At 56.1% G+C, this 14,523-nt stretch overlaps 1 protein-coding gene across 3 annotated transcripts in view; it reads left to right on the top strand.

The window, feature by feature from the left end:
- The window catches only part of CACNA1I (calcium voltage-gated channel subunit alpha1 I), a 37,505-nt gene that overhangs the window by 10,433 nt on the left and 12,549 nt on the right, over positions 1-14,523 (top strand). For all 3 annotated transcript variants that reach the window (XM_038007415.2, XM_007975846.3, XM_073006704.1), the window contains 11 exons: positions 157-280; positions 559-627; positions 1,177-1,361; positions 1,936-2,062; positions 2,319-2,444; positions 4,733-4,822; positions 6,992-7,184; positions 7,742-7,893; positions 9,468-9,577; positions 10,213-10,346; positions 11,215-11,285. In XM_038007415.2, the coding sequence (XP_037863343.2) occupies positions 157-280; positions 559-627; positions 1,177-1,361; positions 1,936-2,062; positions 2,319-2,444; positions 4,733-4,822; positions 6,992-7,184; positions 7,742-7,893; positions 9,468-9,577; positions 10,213-10,346; positions 11,215-11,285 (1,381 nt within the window). The remainder of the gene's footprint in view (positions 1-156; positions 281-558; positions 628-1,176; positions 1,362-1,935; positions 2,063-2,318; positions 2,445-4,732; positions 4,823-6,991; positions 7,185-7,741; positions 7,894-9,467; positions 9,578-10,212; positions 10,347-11,214; positions 11,286-14,523) is intronic.

Raw genomic sequence — 14,523 nt, 5'->3', positions numbered from 1 at the left:
GTGTAGAGTCAACACCTGCCATGTGGACAAAGGAGAGGATAGGGGTTGCTTCCTTGAGGCCAGCCTGGTCTGCACTTCTGCCTGGGCCCTCTGCCTTCCTTCTGGCCAGGGTGGGAGGCAGCTGACGCTCAGGCGGCCCCCACCCACCCTGCCCAGGTTCCGGGTCCTGTGTCAGACCATTATTGCCCACAAGCTCTTCGACTATGTCGTCCTGGCCTTCATCTTTCTCAACTGCATCACCATTGCCCTGGAGCGGCCTCAGATCGAGGCTGGCAGCACTGTGAGTGGCTGTAGCCTTTGGGCAGGGCAGGGGCCAGGCCAAGGGACAGCTTGCCAGGGCTGAGGGGGGCAGGGAGACCTCCCACCATGGGGGAGGTGGGACAGGGAGTTTGTCCATGAGGGAGGTGGAACAGGGAGTTTGCCTTTGGAGCGGGGAAAGCCTCTGTGAACTGAGAAGTGGCAGCCTCTCCTCTGTGCACCTTGGCCAAAGCAGATGCTGGCCAGTGGCCAGACAGCTCTGGGAGCCCCTGGGCCCATGGTATCTCCTGATGCTTTCAGGAACGCATCTTTCTCACCGTGTCCAACTACATCTTTACGGCCATCTTCGTGGGCGAGATGACACTGAAGGTAGCTCCCAGCTTCACCCGGGGCCCCTGACCCTGGGTCAGCCCCTGCCTCAACTTGTCACTCGCCTGCCATCGGCCTCATTCCACTCATAACTCCATAGCCCACCCCTCTGGGTACCAGCCCCTGGGCTGGGCTTCCGCGACCCAGAAGGGGTCAGCCTTGTCCCCATTCACAGGAGTCACAACCCCGCCAGACAGACGGGTGCAGGGAACACTGAGTGTGATGGAGGCACCTGCTGGAGGTGTGGGGCGCAGGGGAAGCATCCCGTCTGGGGCGCTTCCCAGGGCGGGCAGTTTTGAATTGGATTTGCCAGAGGCACCGGGAACCTAACGGGGCGGCCTGCTGGGCCCTGCCCCTGCCTGGCCTGAACCCTCCCCTTCCCTCCAGCCACTTGCAGGACCCCGTCCCCTTCCCGCCCCCCCCCCCCCCCCCCCCCGCCCCCCGCAGCCGACTGGCCTCGCCCTGCCCCCTTGCGCAGAGCCCGGCTGGCCCCGCCCACCTACCCGCTCCTCCCGCGGCTGCCTGACCCCGGCCCCACCCCTGTCCCAGGTGGTCTCGCTGGGCCTGTACTTCGGCGAGCAGGCATACCTGCGCAGCAGCTGGAACGTGCTGGACGGCTTTCTTGTCTTCGTGTCCATCATCGACATCGTGGTGTCCCTGGCCTCGGCCGGGGGAGCCAAAATCCTGGGGGTCCTCCGAGTCTTGCGGCTCCTGCGCACCCTACGTCCCCTGCGGTGAGGAACCCTCCCTGGCGGACGGGGGGAAGGTGTCATGCACTATGCAGAGAAGCCACGGGTCGGTGGAATTGGGCCCTCACTCCGCCCTCCCCTCCCGCCCACTCGGCCCTCCAATAGTGAGTGCCAAGCACCCTGAGCTGTTCCCGGGGGAGGGGACTGCAGACCCTGGGGGTGGGGCATGCTGGAGGAGCAGGGCTGAAGCTGGACCCCAGTATTGCTGCCCACTCTGCGTGTCCCTGAGTGGCTCGTTGCCATCTCTGGGCATCAGTCCCCAGACCAGGGTGTGGTGTGGACCCGGAGGAGCTGGGCACAGTGAGGGGTGAGGGCAGGTGCCCTGCTGCTGCTGTAGATCTGAGGCCTGGGTGCAGCTTGCCTCCTGCGCTGCCAGTGTCTGGGTTGCCTGGCCACTTTCTCTGCATTCCTGGCGACTGTCTTCATGCCCCAGGATGTTCAGCCCTGGTGAGCCCTAGGGGCTCATGGCCTGGGATGCTCAGCCCTGGTGACTCTGGGCTGAGTAGGGGCTGCCTCCTGGTCAAGGGATTATGTGTGCCTGGCCTCTCCCTGCCCTCAGTGTCATCAGCCGGGCACCGGGCCTGAAGCTGGTGGTGGAGACACTCATCTCCTCCCTCAAGCCCATCGGGAACATCGTGCTCATCTGCTGTGCCTTCTTCATCATCTTTGGCATCCTAGGAGTTCAGGTGAGGGGTGCCCAGGCTGGGCAGGGACTGGGCTCTGTGACTGGGGAAAAGGAAGTCTCAGACAGCCAGGGGAGAGACTCCACATTCCAACCTCATGTGCCTTGCCCACTGTGGGCTCCTCCTCCAGGGAGGGAGACAGACATGGGCCCAGATGACCGAGCACAAGACAGGCTGAGTAAATGCCATCGAGAGGCGGGTTCCTCTCTGACTTGCAACCCTCACCCGTGAGAGCACCAACTTTGCCCCCTTTCCCCAGCTCTTCAAGGGCAAGTTCTACCACTGTCTGGGCGTGGACACCCGCAACATCACCAACCGCTCGGACTGCATGGCCGCCAACTACCGCTGGGTCCATCACAAATACAACTTCGACAACCTGGGCCAGGTGAGCACCGCCCTCCTAGCCCTGATCAGACCCTCCCCTCTCTTGGATGCCAGTGGCTCTGGGAATCACAGACCTGGCTTCAGTCTTGCACTGCCAGGACTGACACTCACTTCTCTTCAAGCCTCAGTTTCCTCTTTTGCAAAATGGGTAAGGGTAGCACTCACCTCTCAGGTGGAACGAGGTTTAGAGAGTCTGTGTGCAGAATGCCCAGCAAACGCCTGCACTTAGTAGGTGCTTTGTGAACACCCCCAACCCAGGGGCCCCTGACAGGAGTTTGAGAATCAAGCAGTCCTGAAGGTGAATCCAGCTCTGCCACTTTCTGTAGGTGTGGCCTCCCTGAGCCTCAGTTTCCTCATCTATGAAATGGGAATGTTGTAGCCTGCCAGGCAGGCTGCAGTCCAGATGAAAGGGTATCAAGCCTTTGGCCTGGGGTGGTTCCCTCTCCTGTCACCCACCCACTGCTGTCTGCTCTGTCGACAGGCAGACCCCTGCCTGGTGTCTGCTTTCCCCTTGGTTTCCTCTCCTGGGGGCCTGCCAGGTGTGACTCATCTGGGCAGTGCCCCAGGTGAGAGCCCTTGGCTGGCTGCCTCCCCTTCCCTGCTCTCATTTCTCCAGGGCCTGCCCAGGAGGCCAGGTATGTCCACTCGGAGGCGTGCCTTGCCCCAGGGCACACAGGAAGGAGCAGGCTCCAGGCCCTCGTCCCCCGCTGGCTGATGGGCAGTCTCCAGCTAGATCCCACTGGAGGGCTTGCCCCCCAGTGGCACCTCGGAGGGGAGCCACAAGGCCTTGGAGGGGCAGTGAGTGCCCAGAGAAAGGGTGTTGGGAACCGTGACAGTCACTACCCCTACCCTTCTGGGGAAAAGATGTCTTAGGAAGTTGAGGGGGAGCTCTCCAGGGGCCTTTTGTGCCCATGTTCCTGACCCCCTTCACCTATGGGCCCTGCCCCAGTGCCAGCCCCGCCCCTTTGGAGCATTTCTGGGTCTACCTGGCACCAGGCTCTTCTGGAACCCCTCATGGGGTGTTCTCAGCACTCGGAGCCACCTAGAGGGTTCCAGCCTGGCCTGCAGCCTCTGACTCCTCAGTGGCCCTTACCAGCTGTGTGCCCTCAGACAAGTGCCAGACCCTCTGTTCCAGTGTCCTCATCTGTCAACGGGGACAGTGATGGCAGGTCCTTGGAATGCAGGAGCCTCCTGTGCCATGGCAGGGGGGCTTCCTCTGCCCTCCCTGCTCCTGGGTGTGAACACTTTCTGGACACCTTCGGCACCATTCCCACCTGGAAAGAGAAGAGGAGGGGTCTGTGATCTGGATGGTGGGAAGGAGGGGCCAGTGCGGGGCCAGAGACTCATTCCAGAACCGCATGTCCTGGCCCACAGTGGCAGGAGCACAGAGCGGGGTGTGACCACCTCTGCCCTGGGGAGAGGGCTTCCTGAGTAGGACATGTGACCTCTGGGCAGTTTCTGGTGAAATGGGACCCTTTGTGAACCTACTAACTACTGGTGCAAGGATGGCACAGGAGGCTGTGCTCAAGTTCAGTTCAGAGAACCTTTACTGAGCACCTGCTGTATGCAAGGTTCTGCGTTGGGTGCCGGTGCTGCAGAACCAGATGTGACCTCACTGAAGGGACATGAGGATGCTGATCTGCCATCTCTGTGGGAGCCTTGGGTGGCTGTGTTCTGGGGACCACCTCCTTTTCAAAATTTTACAAACCAGGGAGAGGAATTATTGCCATTTTACCGATGAGGAAATGGGCCCAGAGACATCGAGGAACTTGCCTCAAATCACATAGCCAGTGAGTGGCACAGCCTGGGCTCTGACGCAGGGTTCCTGACTCCTCTCATGAGCTCCTGTTTTCAGATGCTAGGGCAAACGTGTCTTACCTCCTGGAGTAAGGATGGCAGGGACCGTCTGGTTGAGCCTCAGTTGGTCCTCCCAGCACACCTGCCAGAAAGGTATTTGTTAGCTCCATTCTGTGGGTGAGGGGACAGGAGTTCATGAATTTTTTTTGCCCAAGATCACACAGCTGGATGATTTCAGAGCTGAGACCAAAACCCAGGACTGTGGGTCCAGCACTTTTTCTTCTGTAACAGCAACTACAAGAGTATGTTGCAGGCACATAGTACGTCCTTAGGAAAGGTTTGTTGGATGAGGGCACAGCTCTGTCACATGGAGAAGACCTCTTTGTCCCTCTGTCTCCCAGGGGCAGAAGAATAGAGAGCTGAGGAATGGTGGCTGCAGCTGGCATCACTCACACTCCTCACTCCTGCATTCCCCTTCCCCATGTCTCCCAGGCTCTGATGTCCCTCTTTGTCCTGGCATCCAAGGATGGTTGGGTGAACATCATGTACAATGGACTGGATGCTGTCGCTGTGGACCAGCAGGTGGGTGTAGCTGGGACCAGGTCAAGCCTTGATGCTGGGAGGGAGGACATGGTGTCCTTGGGGCCCAGTGGTTTGAATTTGAAACTGGTACCAGCGAGACCCACAGCCCCAGTGTCTCCCTACTGTCAGCACAGCCCACCCCTCACATCTTGGCCTGAATCTTCACCATTAGAGCCACTCCTTGGGTAGCGTAAATCATTGTTACATTTGCTTTGGCAAATCCCCCCTGCTCTGTGTGGAGAGGCATCTGAGCTGCTCCTGCCTGGAGGGGCGCAGAGCCTGGTGGGTAGAGAACCAAGTGCAGGCAGAGAAGAGGGGCTGAGCCAGCTGGCAGAGGAACAGAGAGGGTGAGAGTGTGATGTGTTTAGGGAATTGGGAGTTGGGGGCTAGGAGTAGAAAATGAGAGGCAGGAGATGGGGAGAGGAGGCAGGTAGGGCTAGGTGGTCTGCAAGCCCCTGAGTGTGCAATGACAAGGGGCAAAAGTTTACTCTGAGGGCAGAGAGAGCCAGTGAGGGGCTAACAGCAAGAGTGGTGTCCCTGCTTGTCAGGTCTGCTTGTCAGTGCAGCCTCCTGAGGGCTGCTGAGTGAAGATAGATTTGGGAGGGGGATTGGGTGGGGGAGGTCAGGGAAGAGACTCAGCCTTGGCTTCCGAGACCCCTGGGGAGCAGGGGTCCCTCTGGGTCTAGGTAGGGACTTTAGGCAAGATGTGTGGCTGACCAAGGTTGGCTGTGTTCAGACTGAGGGGGTCACTGGGAGAAGAAACAGAAAGATTCTCTAGCTCAAGACAGGGCCCACTCAGTGGTGGAGGCAGGGCTGTGTGCAACTCCCAGGCTGGTAATGGACCCCTGGCTCTTGGCTTCATGGGTCCCACCCAGTAAGACTCTGGAGCTGGATGTGGGGGTGGCGGTATTGGGTGGGAGGAATGAGAATGCTTGGTTGCATCTTCCTCTACTTCCTTGTCTGCTCTGTCTCCTCACACCTGCCAGTGCACGCATGCACATGCATACACGGATTCCACCAAGGAATCTGTGCATCCAAGTTTTCCTCTCTGCTGGCCACCTTGTTTTCTGCCTTATTTCTGGATGGGTGAAAAAGTGGATGGATGGAGGTATCGATGGAGGGGTGGCTGGCTAGCTGGGTGGGAGAATGGGTGGGTGGTGAATAGGTGGATTGATGGATGGATGGATGGACGGATGGATGGATACATGAGTGAGTGGATGGGTAGGTGAATGGATGGGTGAATGGGTGGGTGAGTGGATGGGTGGATGGATGGATGGGTAGGTCGATGGGTTGATGGGTGGATGGGTGAGTGAGTGGATGAATGGGTGAGTGGATGGGTGGATGGATGGATGGGTGGGTGAATGGATGAATGAATGGGTGGATGGGTAGATGGATGGATGGGTGGATGGATGGCTGGGTGGATGGATGGATGGGTGAGTGAGTGAATGAATGGGTGAGTGGATGGGTGAATGGATGGATGGATAGATTGATGGATGAGTGGGTGGATGGATGGGTGGATGCATGGATGGATGGGTGGGTGGATGAATGGGTGGATGGGTGGGTGGGTGAATGGGTGGGTAGATGGATGGATGGGTAGATAGATGAATGGCTGGCTGGCTAGTTGGCTGGTGGGTGGATGGATGGGTGGATGCATGGATGGGTGGGTGGATGGGTGGGTGGGTGGATGGATGGATGGGTAGATAGATGAATGGGTGGCTGGCTGGCTGGTGGGTAGATGGATGGGTGGATGCATGGATGGGTGAGTGGGTGGATGGATAGGTGGATGGGTAGATAGATGGGTGGGTGGATGGATGGATGAGTGGATGGGTGGTGGATGGATGGGTGAGTGAGTGGAAGGAAAGGTGGATGGATGGATGCATGCATGCATAGGTGAATGAATGGATGGGTGAATGAGAGGAAGAAGACAGACATTTCCAGGAGGCAGCCGCTAAGCAGGGAGGGAGAGGTGGCTTTCTTGGCTGAGGACCATATTGTGTCATGCTCAGGGTATTTACTTCTTACCTGCTGCCTCATTTAGACCTCACAGCTGCCTTCCTGGAGGCAGGCTCAACACATCCCCACTCCATGGAGGCTCAGCCAGGCTGGGCACTTCCCCATGGCCCTGTAGGGCCTGATCAGCCTCCTCAGCCCTCTCTGACTCCCCTGCAGCCTGTGACCAACCACAACCCCTGGATGCTGCTGTACTTCATCTCCTTCCTGCTCATCGTCAGCTTCTTCGTGCTCAACATGTTTGTGGGTGTCGTGGTGGAGAACTTCCACAAGTGCCGGCAGCACCAGGAGGCTGAAGAGGCGCGGCGGCGGGAGGAGAAGCGGCTGCGGCGCCTGGAGAAGAAGCGCCGGAGTGAGTGGATGCCTGTGGAGGGTGTGGGCCACCCAGCTCTAGGTCCCTCTGCCTGGACCTGACCCCAGCCTCCTGAGACTTTGGAGCTGGAAGGGAACAAATTATACAGCCCCTGTGTCCAGGGCTCAGTCACTTCTCCCAGCATCTTTCTGTCCAGGGGATCTGAGCTCCATCAGTGTCCAATGGCTGACACCACTGCCAACCTGAGTGAGGCTGTTGGGGGTTCAGTCCAGGCATAGGGCAAAGGCAGAGCCTGGGCGCCCTGGGCCATGGGAAACCTGCCCTCCCTGCAGGCAGGCCCAGAGCTCCTGCCACAAGCTCATTTGGGGTAGATGGAGAGAATGAATGTCCTGCCTTCTTTGTCACCCTTCCCCACAGTTTCTGTCATGGTGCTTTGGCTGGGTGGAGATCTAACACTGATTCCAGGGCCTGGGGTGGATCAACATCTTCCTCCTTGCCCCTCCCTTTCCTCCACATTTCTGTCCTTTGTGCTCTGTGCCCTTTCCCTTGACCCCAACCCTCTGTGGTCTGTGCCACTCCCCCTGCACCACCTGCAGAGGCCCAGCGGCTGCCCTACTATGCCACCTATTGTCACACCCGACTGCTCATCCACTCCATGTGCACCAGCCACTACCTGGACATCTTCATCACCTTCATCATCTGCCTCAACGTGGTCACCATGTCCCTGGAGCACTACAATCAGCCCACGGTGAGCCCTGGTCTACCTTCCAGCCCAAGGTTACAAGGTGAGGGTGGGGTCTCAGCAGGACCCCACCCCAGGGATAGGGTAGGGAAGGGGTTAGCTGATAGCAGGATGTGAGAAGCCTCTCCATGCTGGGCTCTATGCTGGGCACTGCAACGGGAGAAGGTGCCGGACAAGCTTGCCCTCAGGAAGCTCAGGGTCTGGAAGGGTCAGAGGGAAGGTGGGTCAGGGAGGCAACATTTGGTCTGTGGTTTGCACATGGGTGGCAATGACTGTGGTGTGTTAAATATTGACTCTTTGCAAGGCACACTACATGTATGAACTCTTTAATCCTCATAGCAGTCCTAAGGCTGGCAGGGGGAATCCTTTGTCCAGATTTTGTAGGTGAGGAACCTGAGGCTGAGAGAGCTTAAATATGCTGCCAAAATTACTCAGCCATAGGTAGTGGAACCAGGTCTGGAACTTAGATTTGCATTCAAAGCCTACCATGTAGCGTCCATTACTACCTGGGCATATGGAAACTATGCAAATGGTGGAAGGACCATTTCAGGCAAGCACTGGTGGTGGATGAGGATGACCATTTCCAAGCTTGTTGCAGACCGGGTATGTGAGGGGCATGTGAGAAGCAAGTGCATTCTAAAAACCCTGATGGAGTTGGAGGGGAAGAAGAGGGAAGCAGAGCTTCCACGTGTGGAATTAATACCTTATTTCAAATGATGGGAGAGGAATATTATGAATACAGGAAAAAGAAAGATAACCGTTGGCAAAATGAAACAATAATTATAGAACTTCCAAATTAACAGGAAAAAATGGAAGAATAATGGTTTACATTTACCAAGTATTATTCTGTGTCCAGCACTGAATTATTAGCTCATTTAATTTTCTTTTTTTTTTTTTTCTTTTTTTTTTTTTTTTTGAGACAGAGTCTGGCTCTGTCGCCCAGGCTGGAGTGCAGTGGCCAGATCTCAGCTCACTGCAAGCTCCGCCTCCCGGGTTTACGCCATTCTCCTGCCTCAGCCTCCGGAGTAGCTGGGACTACAGGCGCCCGCCACCTCGCCCGGCTAGTTTTTTGTATTTTTAGTAGAGACGGGGTTTCACCATGTTCGCCAGGATGGTCTCGATCTCCTGACCTCGTGATCCGCCCGTCTCGGCCTCCCAAAGTGCTGGGATTACAGGCTTGAGCCACCGCGCCCGGCCAGCTCATTTAATTTTCATAGCAGCTTTCTAAGATGAAATGACTTACTCAGGATCATATGGTGAATTTGGATTTGGAGTGAGCACTAAGCCAGGATTCAAATGTAGGCAGTCTGGCTCAGTAGCTCTTCATTAATACCCTATATTGCCTCCAAAGGTACCAACTGGACCAGATACACACAAATAGGAAAAAGGAAACAGAAGGAATAACAACATAAAATAAATAGCACACATTAAGATAGAAAGAATAAAAGCAGCATACAAATAATTACACTAAAAGTAAATGGACTAAATTCTCTCCTTAAAAGGCAGAGACTTTCTGAGTGGAGGAAGGTTCTGGAGTTGGTCATGTGCCCTGGATCATGCTTCTCTTTGTTCCCCCATAGTCCCTGGAGACAGCCCTCAAGTACTGCAACTATATGTTCACCACTGTGTTTGTGCTGGAGGCTGTACTGAAGCTGGTGGCATTTGGTCTGAGGCGCTTCTTCAAGGACCGGTGAGTGGCCAGGCTGGGTTAAGGTAGTAATAGGGTAGACTGCAGGATGAGGAAGCAGTCCTGACCCTTAGGGAAGTTTGGAGCAGACTGAAGAGGGGAACCAGTAAGCATCTAGGCACTGATGGACAGACATCCCAGCTGCTGCTTATAGCTCTGGACAGGAAATGATTATGGTATCATCTGATGGGTGCAGGGCATTCTACTTGGCCCTTCTCAGTTCATCTTTGGTAGGTTGTTTCTACCCTATAGGCAGAGCAGGGTCAGCCTCATGCTAATACTCCTTTTTGAAGGGAATAGTGAGGCTCAAAGAAGTTGGTGGATTAGCCTAAGGCCAGACAGAGGGAGCAGCCAGCTCAAGGTTAGACCTGGAAGTCACAGTCCATGCCTCCTCTCCTGCAGGAGGCCAGAGATGTTTATCCTGATCAGCCCCTTGCTTGAGGAAGTGATAGCTATCGGGAGCAGAGACGGGCCTGGACCCAGTGGCGTTAGGAGGCGCTAGTAAGGGAGGGCAGCCACACAGCCCAATGGGCCTCAATAGAAGGTTGAGGACTTGGGAGGCTCCCCTACTAAGATGTGTCTGAACCAGAGGGATCCTCCTCATGCCCACTCCTACCCTCCCATGCATGGCTGAGCAGATGGAACCAGCTGGACCTGGCCATTGTGCTACTGTCAGTCATGGGCATCACACTGGAGGAGATAGAGATTAATGCGGCCCTGCCCATCAACCCCACCATCATCCGCATCATGAGGGTTCTGCGCATCGCCCGAGGTGAGGGGCAAGGGGTGGGACAGGGAACGGGGGCAAGCAGGGGCAGGATGAGACTCCTCATTGCCTGATGAGAGCACACAGGAGTGGGGTGGGGAGAGGTGGGGGCAGGAGTTCGTGGGCATGGTGGGCTCCTTGCTGAGCAGGGGTGAGCAGGAGCCAGGAGGCACACAGCCAACACACACGCATGCACCCTCTGTGTGCACACACCTCCCCCAGCACACAGACAGCTTGACACAGCACACATGGATACACACTCCCACTTCCTTATAACGTCATGACCCATGGGGTCCAGTCTCAGAGCGTGATGCAAAGAACCCAGTCCAACTGGGAAGATGTGAAACACCTCCAGCTCCTCACTGGCGTTTCTCAAACACAGTGACTGGGACGTACGGTCTTCAGAGACCCTTCTCCCTCCCCTCAAGGTAGTTCCCACACTTCTTTTAAAAGCCTCCTGCCTCAGGGCGAGCCCAGGTGCCTCTTGCTCTTCTGCCTGCCAGAAACTCAGCGAGTGATGCCAGAGTCCTCTTTATCGAGAGGGGAAGAGAAGAGATGTGGCCACTCACGCTGGTCCTTTGTGCCTGTGACAGTTTATGGCACACTCATTCACACACTTCATAGACCTCAGTTCCCATGAGAATGCCCCATCCTCGGGGGCTGTTTCACAGTGACGCCCACGCCTTGTGTCCACATGTTTTTGTGCATGCCCCACTCACCCTGTGGCTGCACCCACATTCTTGTAATGTGGCGTCTGAGAGCCGGACTCTGCTTGCACGTGCCTTCATGTGCTCTTCTACCGAGTTTACGCGCGTGCACACACACGTCCCCGCCGGCCTGGGGCTGAGTGGGCGGGGCTGGGTCTCGCCCACAGTGCTGAAGCTGTTGAAGATGGCCACAGGGATGCGGGCCCTGCTGGACACGGTGGTGCAAGCTTTGCCCCAGGTAAGAGCCACTCTTTCTGGCAGCCCTACTAGGGGTCATTGGTGTCAGGCTGGGCCCTGGGGCATGAAGGCCCTGATATTCCTTCTCACATCTGCCAGAGCCAGGGCAGATGCTGTCTCTGGGGATGCATTTTGAGCCGAGGGCTGACAGGCAGAAAGGGTCCCTTTCTGCCTGTTTTTTCCGGCTTCACCACGTGGTTGCCAGTGACACTCTGTGTCCAGCCCTGCGCACGCACTCAGGGTCCACATCGTGCCCTTGGTTGCCCCAGGCTGGTGGAGGGAGATGGATACTTCAGGGAGATGTGGGGAGGGACCGCCAGCATGCTCCAGGGAGAGAAGACTGCCAGACACTCCCTGGGGAGATCAGGGAAGGCAGCCTAGAAAAGGGGACCTTTGAGCTTGACTTCCAAGGGTGGCTTGGCAGAAGAAGGTGGCAGTGTGGATGGGGAAGTTCCGAGATGGCATTCCAGGAGGGGCAGCATGAGACACTGACCCAGGTGGGGATCTCAGAAGTTAGGGAAGTTGCTTTACCCCCACCCCGTGGTTAGTGAAAGGGGAGATGTGATCAGGGCCACAGAGGGCATCTTTTTCATCCTCCTGGGAATTCTGCAATCCCAGTCCTTCCCTCCCTTGCTGTCTTGACTGCTTGAGGCTCTTCTTCCCCCTCCCCTAAGGGTGGCCTCTGCTGTGATGACCCTCAGGCACATTTATTTATTCATTATGATTCATCGAGTCATCAGGAACTTTAGACACCTTAAAATACAAGGCACAGATACTGCACAGTAAAAATGAGGATACAAGATTAACGGCCCGGGGAAGGTGGAAGCAGAGCTAATTCTTTCGGGGAGTGGGGCTAAGGACATGGGTGAGTTCTGTTCCTGAGTTTGGTGTGAGCTTCCCAGCAGCCTCGGTATAAAGGGAAAGTGGCATGGTCTGGATGGAAAGCAAGGGCATTCATTCAGAGATGTGGTTTTTCCTAACACTAAATTCCTTCGGGGGACTTTGTCCCATGGGAGATGGGAGTGATGCTGGGCTGCAGGCTGTGCAGACAAGAAGTAGATTGGAGCCCTGACTTGGGCCATAATGAGAGCAAAGTCTGGGCCCTGGGCATGCAACTTAGCTTTTCGTGCCTCAGTTTCCTTGCCTGTGAAATGAGGATGGTGGTGAAGCATCGCTCCCTCAAGTGCTTATTTCAAAGGGCAGCGGTGAAGTTTCAGATGGTTAAAGCTTATGAAGCACTTCAGAAGCCTGGTTCATGGGAAGTGCCTTGTAAGAGGCTGCTAGGGATGGGGATGGCAGGTGTGTGGCTTGGCCTCGCTGGCCTCCTTGCTCCCACTCCCCTTCCCCACGCTCTGAGCCCTGGGCAGTCCTATCATGACTCCCAAATCCAGTGCGGAGCTGGCATGGGGCACGGCATATGGAGATGTTCAGGACCTCCCAGCCTCCAGCAGGAGACCCATGGTAGTCATTACAAGTGCATCAGCACTTTAGAAGCAGCATGTGCCAAGTGCCGCTGGCCATGAAATGGTGTTGACCCCTCAAAATCCATTTGCTGCTGCTCATGCTGTTGCATGGACATTGTCCATTTCCTCGATTCTATGTAAAGTGCTCGGAAAATGAAACTTCAGCCTCTCCCCACCAGGGTCTGCCCCAAGAAGAGGGAGGAGGCATCAGAGAAGGCTTCTCAGGGGAGGTGACCCATGGACTGGGCTTTGAGGGGTGGGGAGGAGGCATTTTCCAAGCAAAGACAGAGGGTCCTCCCTGCAGAGGGAAAATAATATGCCAGGGCACTGTGGGGCTGTTTTCTGTGTGGCTGGAGTGTGTGGGGTTGGAAGATCAGGCTGGGAGGGGGTCCCTGGGGGCCAGGTCACAACACACCTTCAATGCCAGGGAAGCAAAATCGGGCTTTATCTTGCAGGCAGTGGGTGCCACAGGAGGGTTCTAGACAAGGGAGGTTGCAGCCAGAGCTGCTTTTGAGAAGGTGGCTCTGGTGGCTGGGAGGAGAGTGGATTGGAGGAAGACGCTGGAGGCAGGGAAGCTGGTGAGGAGGCTGCCACAACCCTGCCGGCTCTGAGATGCTGTCAGTGGGGAGGGGACAGAGAAAAGCTGAAGGCAATCCTGGTTAAGAGACGCTGCCAGCCCCGGCCTGCGCAGAGCACAAAGCTGATTTCCTAGGGTCTTGACCACGCCAGATCCTTCTCAGCAGTTAGGGCTTTACAGTTTGCCTCACAGGCGCTCAGTAAGTGCTTGTTTTATTAATGAAGGGAACATCATTTAATTAGCCACTAGCAGTGCAGAACGGCTGGCCAGGAAACCCTTCTTTGGAGTGGAGAGGAGAAACTTGAGGAGTGGTGATTAACGGGGTTTACTTTTCAGCAGTTAATGTGAACGTCTTCTGATTCTCTTCACGCAGGCCTTCTGAGGGTTCTAAGAGAGATTTCATTTCTAGGGCAAGAATGCGGTTGAGCCTTATCTTATCCATAGCATGAGTTAAAGGTGGTCTCCAGTGCATGGATAGATTTGAACTAGGTCTGGAATCTGGGATGCTTTCTCCCACAGGAGCTGTGGGAAGGGGGTGGCTGGGTTTGCAGAGCCTTCTGGGGTCCACGGGCCTGCGTGATTCCTGCCTTCCCTCCTCTCTATGGCCAGGCCTCATGCTGGCCCGAGGAGGCAAATCTGACCTCATGCAGCTGTGTTCCTGTTCGTGAAGATTTCCCAGACCAGCAGATGACAGTGACAGGGACAAGTGCATTTCAGTGGTTTCGTAGAGGAGCTAATGTTAGTGTTGAGACTTCCTGCCCTCTCCTTTCCCTTCATTCATCTATCCATTCAACCTTGGTAGCCACACAAGGTGTGTAGCACAGGTTGTGTGCACAGATCCTGGGGCCAGCCTGCTGGGTCTGGACCCCTGTCCTACCAGTTACTAGCTATGCGCCTCTGGACAAGTGATGTCGCCTCTCAGTCTGTCTCCTTCTTCATCTGAAGAATGGGGATAAAAGATAGTTCATGGATTATTGTGAGGAGGAAGTGAGCTCATTAACCTCAAGTGCTGGAAACGGGGCAGCTTGTGGTAAAGGCGGCACAAGTGTTTTCTTGTTATTCTGAGCCCTGTGCTGGAACCAGCCTGCCCTCCGGGTCCTGTGGGGTGGCAGACGTGGACACACAGCCTGGGGGAACGTTACAGCTGCTCTGACCCTCAGGCTGCCCACCTCCACCGCCCCAGCCTCCACCCTTCCCAG

This window comes from Chlorocebus sabaeus, chromosome 19, assembly GCF_047675955.1.
Source record: "Chlorocebus sabaeus isolate Y175 chromosome 19, mChlSab1.0.hap1, whole genome shotgun sequence".
NCBI lineage: Eukaryota > Metazoa > Chordata > Mammalia > Primates > Cercopithecidae > Chlorocebus > Chlorocebus sabaeus.
This window is presented reverse-complemented; position numbering and strand designations above follow the sequence as displayed.